Source organism: Staurois parvus, unplaced genomic scaffold (assembly GCF_062004578.1).
Source record: "Staurois parvus isolate SC_StPar_1 unplaced genomic scaffold, SC_StPar_1.0 ptg000186l, whole genome shotgun sequence".
Classification (NCBI taxonomy): domain Eukaryota; kingdom Metazoa; phylum Chordata; class Amphibia; order Anura; family Ranidae; genus Staurois; species Staurois parvus.
The window spans coordinates 6,976,505-6,995,899 of NW_028317982.1; the positions used below are offsets into that span (position 1 = coordinate 6,976,505).

Sequence of the window (19,395 nt, forward strand, 5' to 3'; positions counted from 1 at the left end):
AGCAGGAGTGGTATCTGCTCCTTTGTGCAAGGAGGAACAGGATGAGAACTACCAGAGCCCTACAAAGTTACCTCCAGCAGGCCACCAGTGTCAATGTCTCTGATCAAACAATCAGAAACAGACTTCATGAGGGTGGCCTGAGGGCCCAACATCCTCTAGTAGGCCCTGTTCTCACTGCCCGGCACCATAGAGCTCGATTGGCATTTGCCATTAAACACTAGAATTGGCAGGTCCACCACTGGTGCCCTGTGCTTTTCACAGATGAGAGCAGGTTCACCCTGAGCACATGTGACAGACGTGAAAAGGTCTGGAGAAACTGTCGAGTGCATTATTCTGCCTGTAACATCATTCAGCATGATGGTTTTGGTGGTGGGTCAGTTATGGTCTGGGGAGGCATATCCATGGAGGGACGCACAAACCTCTACAGGCTAGACAATGGCACCCTGACTGTCATTAGGTATCAGGATGAAATCCTTGGACAATTGTCAGACTCTATATTGGTGCAGTGGGTCCTGGGTTCCTACTGGTGCACCACAATGCCTGGCCTCATGTGGAAAGAATATGCAGGCAGTTCCTGGAGGATGAAGGAATTAATGCCATTGAATGGCCCCCACCTTCGCCTGACCTAAATCCAGTAGAACACCTCTTGGATTTCATGTTTTGGTCCATCCGACACCACCAGGTTGCACCTCAGACTGTCCAGGAGCTCAGTGATGCCCTGGTCCAGATCTGGGAGGAAATACCCCAGGACACCATCCGTCATCTTATTAGGAGCATGCCCCGATGTTGTCAGGCATGCATACAAGCACGTGGTGGCCATACAAACTACTGAGTACCATTTTGAGTTGCTGTAATGAAACCTCAGCAAAATGGACTAGCCTGCTGCATAATTTTTTTCACTTTGATTTTCGGGGTGTCTTTGAAATCAATCCTCTGTAGGTTGATAATTTTCATTTCCATCAAACGATGGAGCATCCTCTCGTTCCTAACACATCACCCAGTCCATATCAGTATAGATGCCCAGCATGATATTTTCCACCATTAAGATCTGATGTGTTTTCAAAGTATTTATTTAATTTTTTTTAGCAGTGTATATGCCAAATGTGAAATTTGCCTCATCTGCCACAGTGCAAAATCAGACAAGTGACCAATTTTTCCCAGCTCAGCAATTTTGTTTCCTGTGTCACCTGTTTGCCTCCAGTCTGCCTCACTGGATAAGGATTCAGAATCCTCACCCTGGCAGAAAAGCTGATTCAGAAAGCCATCAAGTGACCTTCCTTGTTGTGTGGTGTGGCAAATGTCTGCAAAAAATAGGACTGAATGTAGAGTGTTAAAATTATTATGCAGCTTAATGGTAAACATACATGTTTCAACTATGAGAGACACTAATCAGGCAAATTGATTACATACCCCCAATTTTCCTAGATTCCATGGGACTTTCCCAGATCCAAGGGACTGTCTGGGAATTTTAATAAAATTTTGGCTTCCCACAGATCTGGGCCATGTTTATCTATCATTCCAGCACTCAGCTCCACCATACTGCCAAGCTGAGCGATCTGCAGCCTAGTAGTATGCACATAGTTTTGGTGATTATATCATTGCAATCTACACTGACCACAAATACCTTCATATGGAGGATAGAAACCACCTTCAACCACAAATGCCTTCAAAGGATGGGGTGAAATGTCCACTGACCACCACTGCCTTCATATAGGGGAGGGAAGCCTCCACCAACCACAAATATCTTCAATGGAAGGGGTAAAACCTCTACTGACCACAAATACCTTCAAATGGAGGTGTGAAAACTCTCCTGACTATAAATGCCTTTGAAGGAAGGGGTGAAATCTCCACTGACAAGGAATGCCTTCAAAGGAAGGGGGACAGAGAAACCTCCACTGGCAACCAATTAATTTAAAGGAATGTTGGGGGGACCCCCCACTGATCACCAATGCTTTCAAAGGGAGAGGTGAAAGGAGGAAATGGCCCAGAATAAGGAGGCTTAACCCATCCTCAAAGAAGAAAAAAATAAGGCATGGATAAGCTGATGCAGGGGAGAGATATCGCCACACACTGTCGGGGGAAGGAGGAGGAGTGCTTTGGGCGTGGGGGGGTTGCTTAGCCACATGTTACACACTAAATATGGCTATACCATGTAACATGTAACACTAAAGGTGGAGTTAGCATTTAAAGTGGTTATAACTGATTTTTACTATGTGCATACAGTCATTGTTTTACAATTATTTAATGCAGGGAGCACCCTTGAAACAGGAGTCACAGAGTGCTATGGGTTTTCAGAAGACAGATAACAGCAGAAGTTGTTTGCTTTCAACTTTCTCTCTCTGACTGAATCTTCTGAAACTTCTCACAGAACCATCTGATTAGGCAGCCAGGAAAGTGATAAGTAGCTGCTTTTATTCTTTCAGTTGACTGTTTAGAAATCCACATGGGTGGGCTACTGAGCTCTGTAAACAACAAGTTTTTATTTTTCAGCAAAGTAGGTAAGCATAGCCTTGAAAACATTTGAAAAGAGCCAATAGCTGCTCCTGCTGGCTTGATACAAAAATATTCATAATATCATAGGGGATGTTTAGTTGCTTACCATTTTCAGAATTTATAAATGTGTCTTTTTTTTATATCGGAAAAAGTAGAATGTACAATGTGTTATTATTATTATTATTATTATTAATAATAATAGTGTAACTCAAAGCAGCTTACCTCCCCTCACATACAGATCTCATATACAACTTGGATGACCAGCCAAAAGCAGCCAACCCCTGTCCAGGTATCATTCATGGCTTTCATTCTGCTGGTATGGCCTTTGGTGCCATGAGTTTGTGGTAAAGTTGAACTCCAAGAATTAGCACATTTAAGTATGCATTACGCATACCTAATGAACAGTTGGAGAAATCATTGTATTAATCAGTGCTACTACAGTGATGGTCGTGATCTCTTGGCTCCTGCTCAGGCGCTATGCAAGTGGCATCCCCTCTGCACACTGAAAACAGTGGATGGCTCTCTGATTGGACAAGGTGGAGATTGTAACATCACCATCACTCTTCACTTTGTCTAATCAGAGATTGTATTCCAAGAAAAAATACAAGACATTCTATGAAAGGTGGGGGTGTTGAGCAAGTGACCCCCTACAGTTAGTGTGCAGTGGGGTATGGAACTTGAGCAGGACCTGGAAGATTGTGATTATCACTGTAATATGGCTGGCTACTACAGTGATGTGCAGGTTTCCCAGTGGCCCATCATGAATGAACAATGCATTCTTACATTATGCAAACCTGAAACAATATACACTCACTTGCCACCTTATTAGGTACACTTTGGTAGTGCCAAGAAAATATCACCCACACCATTACACTACCACCAACAGCCTTTGATACAAGGCTTTCATGTTGTTTATACCAAATTCTGACCCTACCATCTGAATGTCGCAGCTGAACCAGTTTGCCCATTTTCTTCTGACCTCGAACATCAGCAAAGCATCTTCGTCCACACAACTGCTGCTCACTGGATATTTTCTCGTTTTCGGACCAGTCTCTGTAAACCCTAGAGATGGTTGTGTATGAAAATACCAGTAGATCAGCAGTTTTTTAAATACTCAGACCAGCATCAACAACAATGCCACGTTCAAAGTCACCTAAATCCTTTTTCTTCCTCATTCTGATGTTCGGTTGAACTTCAGAAAGTCGTCCTCACCACGTCTACATGCCTAAATGCATTGAGTTGCTGCCATGTGATTGGCTGCTTAGCAATTTGACTTACTGAGTAATTGAACCGGTATACCTAATAAAGTGGCCTGTGAATGTAAGTATGCAAAATACTGGAGTTCATATTTAACACTTTTGATTGCCTTGACACACTACATTAATTTTTGGCCATCTTAGAAAAGGTACAGCCATGATTTATGTATAGTGAGGAACAGAAGTATTTGAACACCCTGCAATTTTGCAAGTTCTCCCACTAAGAAATCATGGAGGGGTCTGAAATTCACATTGTAGGTGCATTCCGACTCTGAGAGACAGAATTTTAAAAAAAATTAATGAAATCACATTGTATGATTTTTAAAGAATTTATTTGTCTTGCACTGCTGAACATAAGTATTTGAACACCTGAGAAAATCAGTGTTAATATTTGGTACAGAAGCCTTTGTTTGCAATTACAGAGGTCAAACGTTTCCTGTAGTTCTTGACCAGGTTTGCACACACTGCAACAGGGATTTTGGCCCACTCCTTCACACAGATCTCCTCTAGATCTGTCAGGTTTCGGGGCTGTCGTTGAGCAACACGGAGTTCCAGCTCCCTCCAAATATGTTCTATTGGATTTAGGTCTGGAGACTGGCTAGGCCACTCCAGAACCTTGATATGCTTCTTACAGAGCCACTTCTCGGTTATCCTGGCTGTGTGCTTCGGGTCGTTGTCATGTTGGAAGACCCAGCCACGACCCATCTTCAATGCTCTGACTGAGGGAAGGAGGTTGTTGCTCAAAATTTCACAATAAATGGCCCCATTCATCCTCTCCTTAATACAGTGCAGTTGTCCTGTCCCCTTCGCAGAAAAGCACCCCCAAAGCATGATGTTACCACCCCCATGCTTCACAGTAGGGATGGTGTTCTTGGGATGCAACTCATCCTTCTTTTTCCTCCAAACACGACGAGTGAAGTTTAGACCAAAAAGTTCTACTTTGATCTCATCTGACCACTTGACTTTCTCCCATGCCTCCTCTGGATCATCCAGATGGTCATTGGCAAACTTCAGACGGGCCTGGACATGTGATGACTTGAGCAGGGGAACCTTCCACGCAATGGATGATTTGAAACCATGACGGCGTAGTGTTCTACCGACAGTGACCTTTGAAACTGTGGTCCCAGCTCTCTTCATGTCATTGACCAGCTCCTCCCTTGTAGTTCTGGGCTGATTCCTCACCTTTCTTATCATCAGTGATACCCCATGGGGTAAGATCTTGCAAGGAGCCCCAGTCCGAGGGAGACTGACAGTCGTCTTTAGCCTCTTCCATTTTCTAACAATTGCTTCAACAGTTGATCTATTTTCACCAAGCTGCTTGGCAATTGCCCCGTAGCCCTTTCCAGCCTTGTGGAGGTCCACAATTTTGTCTCTGGTGTCTTTTGACAGCTCTTTGGTGTCTTTTGACAGCTCTTTGGTCTTGCCCATGGTAGTAGTTGGCGTCTGACTGACTGTGGGGTGGACAGGTGTTTTTAAAGAGCTCAGACAGGTTCTACTAAGTTAGATTAATGAGTAGAGGTGGACTTTTTAAAGGCACAATAACAGGTCTTTGAGAGCTAGAATTCTTGCTGTTTCTTAGGTGTTCAAATACTTATGTTCAGCAGTGCAAGACAAATAAACTCTTTAAAAATCATACAATGTAATTTCCTGAAATTTTTTTTTAATTCTGTCTCTCAGAGTGGGAATGCACCTACAATGTGAATTTCAGACCCCTCCATGATTTCTAAGTGGGAGAACTTGCAAAATCGCAGGGTGTTCAAATACTTCTGTTCCTCACTGTATGTGGACAGGCCCACCCTGTATACCTTAAAAGGGAAGAAACAGTCCAGACTTTTGGCTAAACAAGAGGCACAGTTTGGTCTCACACCTTCTAGCTTCTGAATGGTCCTTCAGTCTTACATACACTCCAGGGGTGCTGTGGTGTACTTACAGTTTTAAGGCACGCTGCTCATGTTCTGAATAGGTCAGAAGCCTCCACAGTCCTCCCTTCTGGCATTCCCCAGTCCCAGGGGCACCATCTTGCTGAGAGACATTACTCTCCTTTCCTTACACTGATGGCATCACTTGAGGAAATTCCTCCCAAATCTTTTATAGGCCAGAGGAGAGGTCTATTCCAGGAAATGACCCAAAAGCAGGGAGAGTGCTAATTCCTAAAGCGAAACAGCGCCACCAGCCAACATGGACTACATCTTTGCCAGTCAAAAGGGTAATGGGGAAAAACTAGAGGTCTGACCGAGGCATAAAAGTGAAAGAGCTCTCTTCCTTAACAACTAGTCAGCTTCCTCATATCTCCAGTTTAGTAGAGGAATATATTTGGCTACTATAAGCAGTAATTACTATGGATAACTCAGACCATTCTGTATGTGCAGTCCGAGCTTTTACATTTTTTTTTACATAGACTTACGTAAAAATTGCAGAAATTGTTCACTCCAGAGGAACAGGAATACTTTCTATTTTGAAGTGTGTTCTTGAGAATAGAAACAACTGTTCAGAATTATTTTGGTGTAGAAATGGGATTTAACAGAATTAAGTATTTCAATTTTGTTTTGATTTGTGCTTTACAGATGTCAAATTCTTTTATATTCACTTTGGCAGGCAATATGTAATATGAGAGATATTAGTGTAGCCTATTCCAGTTCTTGAATTCAGTATTTATCTAAATACAAGCCTATCCAATAAATCAGTACAAGGCACCAATTACATTACTCATAGCACCCAATCACAATCCATCTTGTATTGGTCTGATTTCAGCTGAAATTTCCCATTGTCGGTGGTTAATGCACTTTGTGTTTTGTTCATTTTACTGTTATCAAACAAGCCTCAAAATGTCTCTTTTAGGACTTATTCACACAAAACATTTTTTTTATAGCTTTGGATAAGTAGTTAAAGCTGAATTCCAGATATGTTTGTTTTGCATAGTTACATTGCTCCATCTTTGACCAAAGTAATTATGCATATTCCATTCCTGGCCAACCCCTGTGAAAGCAGAGAATCATCATAGTGGCCACTGCTACTCCAGTGATATTATTCACCTTTTTCTTGATTCCTTGCCAAGTGGCTGCCCTACTGCTAGTAACCACAGGTGGTCGATCACTGGGCAGGGGTACCATTCAGAAAACACTTTGAATTTTCTTGGTGAATGCAAAGCATTCTCTGATTGGATGAGTTGGAGAGGCAGGGTTGTGATGTCACAATTTCCACCTTCATGGAATGCATTGCTTTCAATGAATCGGCAGACATAGACTTGCATTGTGAGAAAGAGTAGCAAAGTTCAACCATTGTGTAACGTAGCAAAGCAGGAAGCAATGTTGTAGTGTATATGTAATAAGTAATTATGGATGCCCCCATTTACATATACTGTATAATTACAAACTATTTACAAATAGAAGATCTTCAAATCAATAACAAGCATTGATGCAGTTATTTATATCCAGATGATCTCCGGTAACTGTTTAAACAAAATTGGAAAGACTACACATGCCTTTTAACGCTGTTTCCAAGTGTGATAAGGGTCACATCCTCTATATCATGGACAGTATATTCCCTACAATATGCATTTTTTTTATAAAAAAAAAAAACATTTACAACTGTGTATTATATACAATTTATGTACAGTTTAATTGTAGGAAAGTTTTTGTCTGCCAGGCTGGGTGACCACGAAACAGCAGCAGTAGGACCACAAACTGTCAGTCTTATCTGTTATATTTTTATCACTGCTTGTGGTCACTCTGTGTGGTTGGGTTTATAGTCCCATGTGTCATAATGGGCTATAAGAAAATGACTAGTATAATGGCATAATCCATAAATAAAAAAAACACTAGAAAAAATGTGTTGATCTGTCTGTGCCAGAACATTAGTTGCTTTATAATTCACATTGTAGTTCAGTGTCCAAGACATTTCATTATGTTTATATTATATTTTATAAAAGCACCGCCCTGTGTGTTGCTTTTGTAGAAAATAAAACTTGTCATAAAATTGCCAACACCCTTTGATATAGTTTAATTGTCTTTTTTTAAAGAGTACACATGTTGCGCTTTCCAAAAGTGCATATATCAACCAAATTAGTATAAACAATGCATATAATAATTCATATCACAATAAAAAGGTACTCAAAATCATAGATAGCAGTGAGCAAAAATTCTAATTAAATTGTATGAATGAATGAATAAATAGCCAAATCCCACATTTCATAATTCTCAAAAAATAAATAAGTAAATATATAAATAAATGAATAAATTCATAAATAGTCCCCAACAAATGAGAACGTCCATAAAGCTTGCGTTATAGACAATAACAGCAAGGTGCTGACAAAAATCAAAATGCTCTGTTTGTACACTAGAAAAGAAACCATGGATTTCCAACGCCTACAATCTTCACCTCAGTGCGATCCATCAAGAGGGATAAGAAAACCTCTTATCAAAAATTTTAGACCTCTATACAGAAGGCCTAAGAGCACTTAAGAGAGAAGCCCCTTAATGGATGGATTGGTTCTCCATTTAAGTCAGGCATCTTGCCAAATGGCTGCAGGCATTCCCGCTCAGCTAATCTCAGGCTGCCAGCTCACACCACAAGATGAATCATAACAGTCCCAATAAGGTTCATCCCGGACAATCACATATAAAGAGGAAGGGGATCGCTCACCGTGTAGCAGTTAAAAACACATTTATCTGAAATATGGCATCTACTCACATTTTAGGAGAAGTAAAAGGCATATCACAAAACAGTATTGAGTGTCCCTGTGGGCATGATGATGCACCACTGAAACTCCACCCAATGCGTTTTTTCCTAAGGGACGTCATCACTGGGACAACAGAGGAAGGTTTATTTTAGTATCAAGTTTCAAGTTGTCACACAAAAGGCTCCTATAGCCAACATTTGGGAACCAATGATGGGACTAAATAAAATATGGTGCCGCGCCCTCTGTGCGAACAAGTCTCTAAATATAGAATATTAATGAATTGGTTTACTATCTATTCAATTTAGGTGACTGGTTTACTATCTAGTGCAAAGTATCCAGATAATATGCATATATTCCAGTCCTCAAATCAGTTGCACTACATGATTAGAATAATGATCAGACATAAATTTGACATAGAGCAATAATAGATTCAAAATCCAAAGAAACATGTGTGAAAATGTCCAACTAATAGGAAAGTCCAGCCAAGTTTAGAGTCCCATCATGAGAAAGACATAGTCAAAATTAATTGCTTGTGAAGTACTCACACTTTCCGGACAGTCTGTAAGTGCGAGTGCTGGGCTGAAGGGCAAAGGATTGCCCTGGTGTAATTCTCTGTTGAGAGCTGAATGGGTTAATCACCTCTTCATTCCTGGATGTGCTGTTATGGGTGAATGCAAAGTATGGATCCCTTCCTCCCTTCCTCCCTTCCTCAGGCTATATATTCCTTCTCCCTAATACTCCACGTGTGCCCCGGGAAGAAAAGAGAAAGGGATAGTGCCTTATCCTTGATATAAAACCAATCTTTATTTGTGCCTAGTATGCACTCACATATTTATAAGACTTTTAGCGCTTTATGTAAAATTGCCAGTGAAGAGCGGTGTGACCAACCTGAGCGACGTGTGGACACACACTGCCGTTCCAAGGAGTCGGGTACGTGGTGACGTCAGTGCCCCTCCCCAACGCGTTGCGCCACAGAGTCACGTGGCTTCGTCCAGGGGATGTGATAGAACGAACACCCTGTATTGACTCCTTATATAGTATACAGCGCCCTTCTTTAGGCATACAATTACATTACTGACATATCTAGCACATTAGGCTGGCCTCGTGAACATACATAATTCCAAATTACACATAGTAACTTTTTGTAAAACATTTCGAAGGTTATATACATCAAGCTAATGCATGTACATATAAAAATTAAAAATATGGTTTTCAAAAGTATTATATATTGCTTTTAAAGTTTTATTGAACTCTATTGAACATGGTTTTATATAAAGAGTAGGCAGATAAACCCAACCACAACACTACCTACAAAGATTTTGCATGTTCTCCCTGTGTCTACATGGGTTTCCTCTGGATACTCCAGTTTCCTATCACACTCCAATGCTTCTAGGTTACTTGGCTCCTGTCTAAATTGGCCCTAGTATGTGTATGCATGAATGTGAGGTAGGGAAGTTCAATTGTAAGCTCCTTGAGGACAGGGACTGATGTGAATGTACATTATACACAGTGCTGTATAAGTACCTGTAAGAATAATAATAATAATAATAAAAAACTGTCCATCTAGTCAATAAATGGCAATAAAGGGCAACCCCAGCCAGATGTCACTTTAGGTCAATTGCTTGAGGTGATTGTAGCCGTATTAGTGCACTTGCGACAGAAACAATTGAGTACTGACGTGATACTTTTTTATTTGCACTAATACAATTTTGAGGACAAGCTTTCGGGGTATGTCCCCTTCTTCAAGGTCCAAGCAGTAATGATGTCAATTGAAAGAATTAGATGGCGCTAGACTCTGATGACAGCTAATGCTACACTGATGATCTCTGTAATACTGTTTTCATTAAAGTGATATTAAAGGCTCAGATTGTATTTTTTTTAAATAGCAAACATGTCATACTTACCTGCTCTGTGCAATGGTTTTGCACAAAGCAGCCCTGATCCTCCCCCTCTCGGGTCTCCTGTCAGTGCTTCTGGCTTTTTCCCCACTGCTGAGTGCCCCAGAGCAAGCTGCTTAATGGGGCGTGACACTTGTGCATGCTCACTCCGGAGCACTGCTCTGCATGACATGCAGCCCCAACCCCCACTCCCTCCTCATTGTCTGTGAGTGACAGCAGTGGGAGCCAATGGCTCCCTCTGCTGTGTCTGAGCCAATGAGGAGAGAGAGAGATCTTGGAGATTTGCTGCTCTCATACACAGTGCTGGATCATGATCGGGCTCAGGCAAGTATTGGGGAGGGCTAGGGGAATTTGCATGCAGAAAGTTTTTTAACCTTCAGGCTTAGAATACATGAAGGTAAACAAAAAAACCTTCAGCCTGGAATGTCTGAAGGTTTCTCCAATTTGATCTCTTATTAGACAGGTTACCTCAAAAGATATGTTTGGATTGCACCGACTCTCTAGTGGTTGCGGCACCTTCAGCCTTCAAACCCTGGTTGACTCATGTTTCTTCAGTGTTCTACTTTTTTTCTAGTTTGTCTTACACATACACCACAAAATGTTCTGGCACATGATCTTATTTCTGAATCTTTCTTGATTGTACTGTCAGCTTGGTTTATACGTGCATTTGGAGAACAAAAATAAATTAAATAATGTAAAAGAAACAAAATACTTAGAGTATACTGAATACTGTCATTACATGAATTAACCAAATATAATGAGCAGAATACACAATTTTTCTCAAAAGCAGTCCTCTGTATACAGTGCCTTGAAAAAGTATTTATACCCCTTGAAATTTTCCACATTTTATCATGTTACAACCAAAAATGTAAATGTATTTTACTGGGATTAATGTGATAGACCAACACAAAGTGGCACATAATTGTGAAGTGGAAGGAAAGTGATAAATGATTTCAAAAATTTTGTACAAATAAATATCTGCAAAGTGTGGCATGCATTTATATTCAGCTCCCTTTACTCTGATACCCTTAACTAAAATCTAGTGGAACCAACTGCGTTCAGAAGTCACCTAGTTAGTAAACAGAGTCCACCTGTGTGTAATTTAATCTCAGTATAAACACAGCTGTTCTGTGAAGCCCTCAGAGGTTTGTTAGAGAACATTAGTGAACAAACAGCAACATGAAGGTCAAGGAACAAATTAGACAGGTCAGGGATAAAGTTGTGGATACGTTTAAAGCAGGATTAGGTTATAAAAAAATATCCCAAGCTTTGAACATCTCATGGAGCACTGTTCAATCCAACATCTGAAAATGGAAAGAGAATGGCACAACTACAAACCTACTAAGACATGGCCGTCCACCTAAAATAACAGGCCGGGCAAGGAGACCATTAATCAGAGAAGATGCTAACTCTGGAGGAGCTGCAGAGATCCACAGCTCGGGTTGGGGAATCTGTCCACAGGACAACTATTAGTCGTACACTCCACAAACTGGCCTTTATGGAAGAGTGGCAAGAAAAAAGCCATTGTTGAAAGAAAGCCATAAGCAGTCCCGTTTGCAGTTTGCAAGAAGCCACGTGGGGGACACAGCAAACATGTGGAAGAAGGTGCTCTGGTCAGATGAGACCAAAATGTTTGGCATAAAAGCAAAATGCTATTTGTGGTGGAAAACACACTCTGAACACACCATCCCCACTATGAAACATGGTGGTGCCATGTTGTGGGGATGCTTTTCATCAGCAATCTTAGAAGAGAACCTTTTAGAGGCTGCAAAAGACTTGAGACTGGGGTGGAGGTTCACCTTCCAGCAGGACAACGACCCTAAACATACAGCCAGAGCTACAAGGGAATGGTTTACGTCAAAGCATAATCATGTGTTAGAATGACACATTCAAAGTCCAGACCTAAATCCAATTGAGAATCTGTGGCAACTTGAAAATTGCTTTTACAGACGCTCTCCATCCAGTCTGACAGAGCTTGAGCTATTTTGCAAAGAAGAATGGGCAAAAATGTCACTCTTTAGATATGCAAAGCTGGTAGAGACATCCCAAAAAGACTTGCAGCTGTAATTGCAGCGAAAGGTGGTCTTATCATTTTAAAGTATATTAAATAAAGGAAACCTGATTGCCAGGTCTAGTTCAATTATGGAGTTATTCATTCAAAGAGTCAGAAATGTAGCTTTAGAGCAGGCCCAATTGTGAGCATATGACAAAACTAGTTTTTAGCTCATAGTTAACCAGTGGCAGTTTACCCTCTCCCACTTTCTGAAAAGCAATCTGCGGTGGAACACTTGTCAGAGTGCAACTAAGCAAGTGCTGTCAGGAATTCAGGAGTTGATCCTGCTGCATCCTGAAGGCCTGTTTTTTTTGCTGCATGTGAACAGCCCCCTCTAGCTGTATTATAGGAGGGTGGTTGGGGAGCAGAACAACCATGGCTCAACTGCCTGTTTTTACTATCCCCAGGCCTCCTGCACAAAAGAAGTCTTACAATTGTAGTAATGGCCACCTGTTCCACAACTAAACAGATTCTAACACAAAGCCAGCTTATATTCAAAACATTTCAATCACATATTTAGTTCTACATCAGTTATTGGCAGGACATTAGATGAGTCCTCATCTTGTTTCCTTCCCTTACAACAGATGTGTTTGTTTCTATTTTTGCTTGGAAGGCTTTATTCTTCGGTTCATTGTCTTAAATAAATTGATTTAATAATTTCATTGATTAAAAATAAACTTCCGTCTGTATGACATGTTAAGCAGGATATAACTATTATTTCCTAGCCCCCCATTTGGTGCACAGACGTCTTAAAGTGGGAGTGGCTTCTGTACTGAATAATTTTTGGAACATGCATCAAAGAATGCAGTGAGATCAGTGGTCGCCCTTGAGTCTTAAGTCTTCTGCGATCGGACAACTTCCACATGTTTTTCTATTTCAGATTAGGTTCAACACAGATGGTGAATTATGTGTTTGGAAAAGACCCAGGTATTCCATGGAGTCAATGAATAGAGTTGCAGTATGAGAAATGTATGTTCAGGCCAGGGATGTTGGATAATATGGTTTAATGGTTAGCGTTATGTCTTAAAGATACATCTATATATAAAGAAAGCAGAGGTTACAAGACATTTTGCATTATCCAAACACAATGCATATAGAAATCAGAAATGGTTACCAAGCCTAAAAAAACAAAAAGTGACTTTCTGAATGTTAGTAGTAGTTTTTGTGTTGGGGTAACTGTACTTTCATAAAAAGGTTGGAGACAATCAAGAGAGGGTTACATAAAAGTCTTTGAGGGCTCACAGCGCAGGCACAGCCATTGGCGAGGTACAATTTTGGCCATAAGATGTAAACCTCTCAACAGTCTGCGCCTGCAATACTAAGATAAGTATGCAGTTGGGGTGGAAGTTGGGTAGTTTGAACCAGTGTTAGGGAGCTCTGGCGGTTGTGCCCTTCCCAGAATAATAATTGGGCTTCAGCACGCATGCAAAGGATGAAGAGGACCTGGTGTGGACACTTTTTAAAGAAAGGCTGTGCAGCTTTGGGTAGAACAACACAGTGAAGATCGCTGGAACCAGGACAGCAGTAAATATTGGACCATATGGGCTGCATTCAAGGTTTGGGGGCATGCCTTAAAAGACACATTCTATCAAATGTAAGCTGTCCTTAATGGACATTAACAGTGACAGTCCACTATTTTTGTCAGTTTGTGTACTTTAATAAGGTAAGAGGCCAAACACATGGCAAATTGACTGAGCATCTAAACTTTCAAATCAATTTGTTGAAATCACAAAGCAAATGAAGGCATAAAATGGGGGCTTCGATCAAACACAAGAAGATGGGATCACAATTGCCCCCAATGAACCCAGCAGGGAAGAATGAGAATTTAAATATTGTATTCATGAAATGCTTTAGGGGTTAAACTGATTTCACTTACTGTCAGGGGTTGTACTTTAAAGTATAAAGAAGTGGGGTTAAATTATGCTGTTAACTTTGTTGTTTAAAAGTTAATAATACATGAAAAATATAACAATATTTTTCCTGCAGGGTCGATGATGATTATTTTGCTGTACATTGCAAGCTTTGTTCTTTGTGCCAGTGGACAACCATTGAACAATAAACAAAGGAAAGGAGATCACCAGAACATAAGGTATGTCTGTAGCATACCAGGATTGCCAGGGCCTCCGGGATCCCCTGGGGCAAATGGATTAGCTGGGCCACATGGACGGATTGGCCTTCCAGGAAGAGATGGGAGAGATGGCAGGAAAGGAGAAAAGGGTGAAAAGGGCGATGCAGGTAAAGAACATCTGCTTGTTGTTGCTGAAATAATATCAGAGAGCATTGTATAAATATTACTACAATGTATATTGAAGGAAAAACAGCAGGGAGGTTGTTTTCTAAAGGCAAATAGTTCACTTTCCAAGGAAATCTCCTCTGACTCTGACTACCAGCATTCAAGTTCATAAGCAAGCAAAACTATTGTTATTTTTAATTGGGTAATCTTTAAAAGATGAGTTTTCGCTACATTCACTAAGCTAAAGGTTATTATTTGTATATGTCCTTCAATGGCAGAACCAGTCTTAGGACTGCCTCGTCTAATACGTTTCACATAACCATGACTTATTATGGATAATCCCTGATTGGGTGAAATGCATTAGAGGGAACGGCCCTAAGTTGGTAACAGTTATTGACATTTTTGTGGTTGGTTTGCACAATATACATGGGTGCTTGTGATCAATGCGATGAGCAGTGGCTCTTCTTTATCCACTTCCCAAAGGCCCATTGGCAGAAATACTACTACAGGGCGGCACGGGTGCACAAAATCACGTATACATACGTGATTTTGCATTTCCGGATAGGGGGCGCGCGCAAGCAGCCTGCGCGCCCTACCCGTGCTGCCATTCACAGCTGTCAATCATCAGGTCCCGGCCGGTGATTCCTCGCTGGCACCCAGTGATTACCGAGGATCTCCAATGGGGATGAGGACTGTTTTGTTTACTAACAGTTCTCCTCCCTGTCAGCTCGGGCACACTGCCTTAGATGGCTGTGCACAGCACAGCCATCCAAAGCAGTGTGCTTACAGTGAAGCACACAGATACTGCCCCCTAGTAAAACACACCCAGCACACAGTTAACCTTTTGATTGCCCCTCAGTTCCCCCCAGTGTCAGAATGTCTGCCACAGTCCCGCAGTCCTGCTATAAGTTGCTGATCACCGCCATTACTAGTAAAAATGAAAAAAAAAATACCAGTATATATACCGCCATTTGTAGACGCTATAACTTTCACGTAAACCAATAATTTACACGTATTGGGATTTTTTTCAGCAAAGACATGTAGCAGAATACATTTAAAATACCACAAAAAAAAAGCTCAATTCATGGGGAAAAAATGTTCATTTTGGTGCAGCGTTGCATGACCGTGCAATTGTCAGTTAAAGTAATGCAGCGCCATGACGCAAAAAATGGCCTGGTCAGGAAGAGGGGTAAATCCTTAGGAGGGCAAGTGGTTATACTGAAGTAAAATCAGTGGGTTTAGCTCCACATTCAGTCTTTAACATACAGTTGCAAGAAAAAGTATGTGAACCCCTTGGGATTACGTGGAGTTTTGCATGAATTGGGCATAAAATGTGCTCTGAACGTCATCTAAGTCACAACAATAGAAGAACACAGTCTGTTGAACATAATACTACACAAACATTAGATGTTGCCATGGTTTAATTGCACATAACACGTAAACATTCACAGTGCAGGGAGGAAAAAGTATGTGAACCTTTGGACTTAATAACTGGTTGACCCTCCTTTGGCAGCAATAACCTCAACCAAACGTTTCCTGTAGTTGCAGATCAGACCTGCACAACGATCTGGAGTAATTTTGGACCTCTCCTCTTCACAAAACTGTTTCAGTGTAGCAATATTCTTGGGATGTCTGGTGTGAATCACTCTCTTAAGGTCATGCCACAGCATTTCAATCGGGTTGAGGTCAGGACTCTGACTGGGCCACTCCAGAAGGCATATTCTGTGCTGTTGCAGCCATTGTTTAGTTGAATTACTTGCATGCTTTGCGTCATTGTCCTGTTGCATCACCCATCCTCTGCGGAGCTTCAGTTGGTGGACAGATGGTTGTACATTTTCCTGCAAAATGTCTTGATAAACTCTGGAATTCATTTTCCCATCAATGACAACAATCCGTCCAGGCCCTGAGGCAGCAAAGCAGCCCCAAACCATGATGCTTCCTCCGCCATGTTTTACAGTGGGGATGAGGTTTTGATGTTGGTGTGCTGTGCCTTTTTTTCTCCACACATAGTGTTGTGTGTTCTTCCCAAACAACTCAATCTTGGTTTCATCTGTCCACAGTATATTTTGCCAGTAGTGCTGTGGAACATCCAGGTGCTCTTTTGCAAACTTCAAACATGCTGCAATATTCTTTATGGACAGCAATGGCTTCCTCCGTAGTGTCCTCCCATGTACTCCATTCTTGTTTAATGTTTTCCTTATTGTAGATGTGTCAACAAAAATGTTAGCATGTGCCAGAGATTTCTGTAGGTCTTTAGCTGACACTCTGGGATTCTTCTTTACCTCATGCAGCATTCTGCGCTGTGCTCTTGCAGTCATTTTTACAGGAAGACCACGCCTAGGGAGAGTAGCAACAGTGCGAAACTTTCTCCATTTGTAGACAGTCTGTCTTACCGTGGACACATAAACATCAAGGCTTTTGGAGATACTTTTGTAACCCTTTCCAGCTTCATGCAAGTCAACAATTCTTGATCGTAGATTTTCTGAGAGCTCTTTTCTGCGAGGCATGGTTCACATCAGACAGTGCTTCTTGAAACCAGTAAACCCAAAACAGGTGTGTGTTTTTTAAGGGCAGGACAGCTGTCAGCAACACATCCAATATCATCACACTGATTGGAGTCAAGGTTGGCTCACTCCTGGCTCCAATTAGCTCTGGGAGAAGTCATTAAGCTAGGGCCTCACATACTTTTTCCTCCCTGCACTGTGAATGTTTACATGTTATGTGCAATTAAACCATGGCAACATCTAATGTTTGTGTAGTATTATGTTCAGCAGACTGTGTTCTTCTATTGTTGTGACTTAGATGACGTTCAGAGCACATTTTATGCCCAATTCATGCAAAACTCCACGTAATCCCAAGGGGTTCACATACTTTTTCTTGCAACTGTATATATGTACTATATAAATGTATCTAACAGAAACAAATCCAAAGGTGATTAATATGTATTGCAAAGTCGCTACCAAAATCGTTTATGAACATACTTTTAAAGCTTAACTCTATCCCATGTAGTTCCATGACTTACTGTACAAGAAATGGGGGTACAGGACAGGAAGGCACAACAAAACAATGTCAAAAATGTTAACCCTACCCCACTGTCTAAAATGTGTTTTTGTTCATGTCTCTGTCTTAGTTGGAGAGATTCCCATTACTTCCTGACGTCTGTTGCCTTTATGTAATGTCAGGAATTAAGGGTACATTTCCAATAAAGGATACAGATGGCACTAATAATCTGACATAGACTCTAACCCTTTCCCACCCTATCCAAAATATTTTGGCTGCAGATGAACTTTAACAATAAAAATGTATAGGAATATCTTCTCAAAAATTTACTAAAATGTTAAAATTTACTCAAAACATTCTAAGTCTTTTGTTCATTATAAATAAATGTCAGACATGACGTCTTTAATCTGGTACACTGTGAACATATTTCTTATGCCATAATCAGAAGTCATTCAGATTATTATTTTTCTTTGCTATTTGTAAATTTGTAAACCCATGCCTGATGAACAATTTTGACATTTCTATTACAGGTTTGCGAGGAAAAACAGGACCACTGGGACCTATTGGTGAGAAGGGTGATCAAGGAGAGAGTGGAAAAAGAGGACCTAATGGTTCACATGGGAACAAAGGGGAAATTGGGCCTGATGGACCTGCTGGACCTAAGGGTGATAAAGGCTCAAGAGGAGACCTGGGAGAACCTGGTGTGTGCAAGTGCGGAAATATTGTGCTTAAATCTGCTTTTTCAGTTGGGATCACCACCAGCTATCCACAAGAAAGACTTCCAATCTTATTTAACAAAATAATCTTTAATGAAGGAGAGCACTACAACCCATCCACCGGAAAGTTTATTTGTGCTATCCCTGGAATTTATTATTTCTCTTATGACATCACTCTTGCAAACAAGCACCTGGCTATCACCCTTGTACACAATGGAGAGTACAAAATAAAGACATTTGATGCCAACACGGGAAATCATGATGTTGCCTCAGGCTCAACACTTCTTTACTTAAAGCCAGAAGATGAAGTCTGGCTTGAGATTTTTTATACAGATCAGAATGGTTTGTTTTCAGACCCCAGCTGGGCAGACAGTTTGTTTTCAGGATTTCTTTTATATGCAGATACTGATTATCTGAATGCTTTGTCTGATGATGATGACTTATGATGCAGCTTAAATTCCAAACACAGTCCCGATTGTTTCATGAAACTTGAATGGAAGCCAGATCCTGTTAAAAAGTCTATGGATTTTGCTGGAAGACTAAGGTCTGCCTCAATTCCTTTAAAGGAAACTTTGCCATTGCCAACTTTTTTTAAAAGCTGGATTTTCCCTAGTTGTAATTGTGAAACAAGTGTGCACTCAGTTACGTCAGAAATCCCACCTGCATACTTGATCAGTGACATACTAAGAAGTAGCCAGAGAAAAGTTGAAAATGGCAGCCAGCTACAATGATAGACTCCTTTTTAGTTTTGACCCTGGACAAAGTTATCATTAAGTAGAAAGATGCATTCTTCTATAGTTGCTAATTTTACAAGGCTTCATAAATCATAGGCTTAGGCTGTATACATTTCCCTATATCTCTCCATGTCAAGGTGAAGCCCTACCTTCTCTTGGTCCTAGGTTCTGCCTCTGTTATTCAATTGTCAAATGAAAAATCCTCTGTGGCCAGTTAAGGATCTGGTGAATGAAATGAGGAACCTTAGTGCCAGTATCACGTGGGGCTTAATGAACTGGAGAGACATTAAGATCCCGCATTCAGCCTGGGCCTTGGATCCAGTGTCCTTCTCAG

The 19,395-nt window shown here is 40.9% G+C and overlaps 1 protein-coding gene across 1 annotated transcript in view; it reads left to right on the plus strand.

Annotated features, from left to right (window-relative positions):
• C1QTNF7 (C1q and TNF related 7) overlaps nucleotides 1-18,791 on the plus strand; it is an 87,544-nt gene extending 68,753 nt beyond the window's left edge. The window contains exons 2-3 of the mRNA XM_089677429.1: nucleotides 14,365-14,613; nucleotides 18,142-18,791. Coding sequence (XP_089533555.1) covers nucleotides 14,370-14,613; nucleotides 18,142-18,773 — 876 coding nt within the window. The 5' untranslated portion in view covers nucleotides 14,365-14,369 and the 3' untranslated portion in view covers nucleotides 18,774-18,791. The remainder of the gene's footprint in view (nucleotides 1-14,364; nucleotides 14,614-18,141) is intronic.
• Nucleotides 18,792-19,395: the final 604 nt, after the last annotated feature.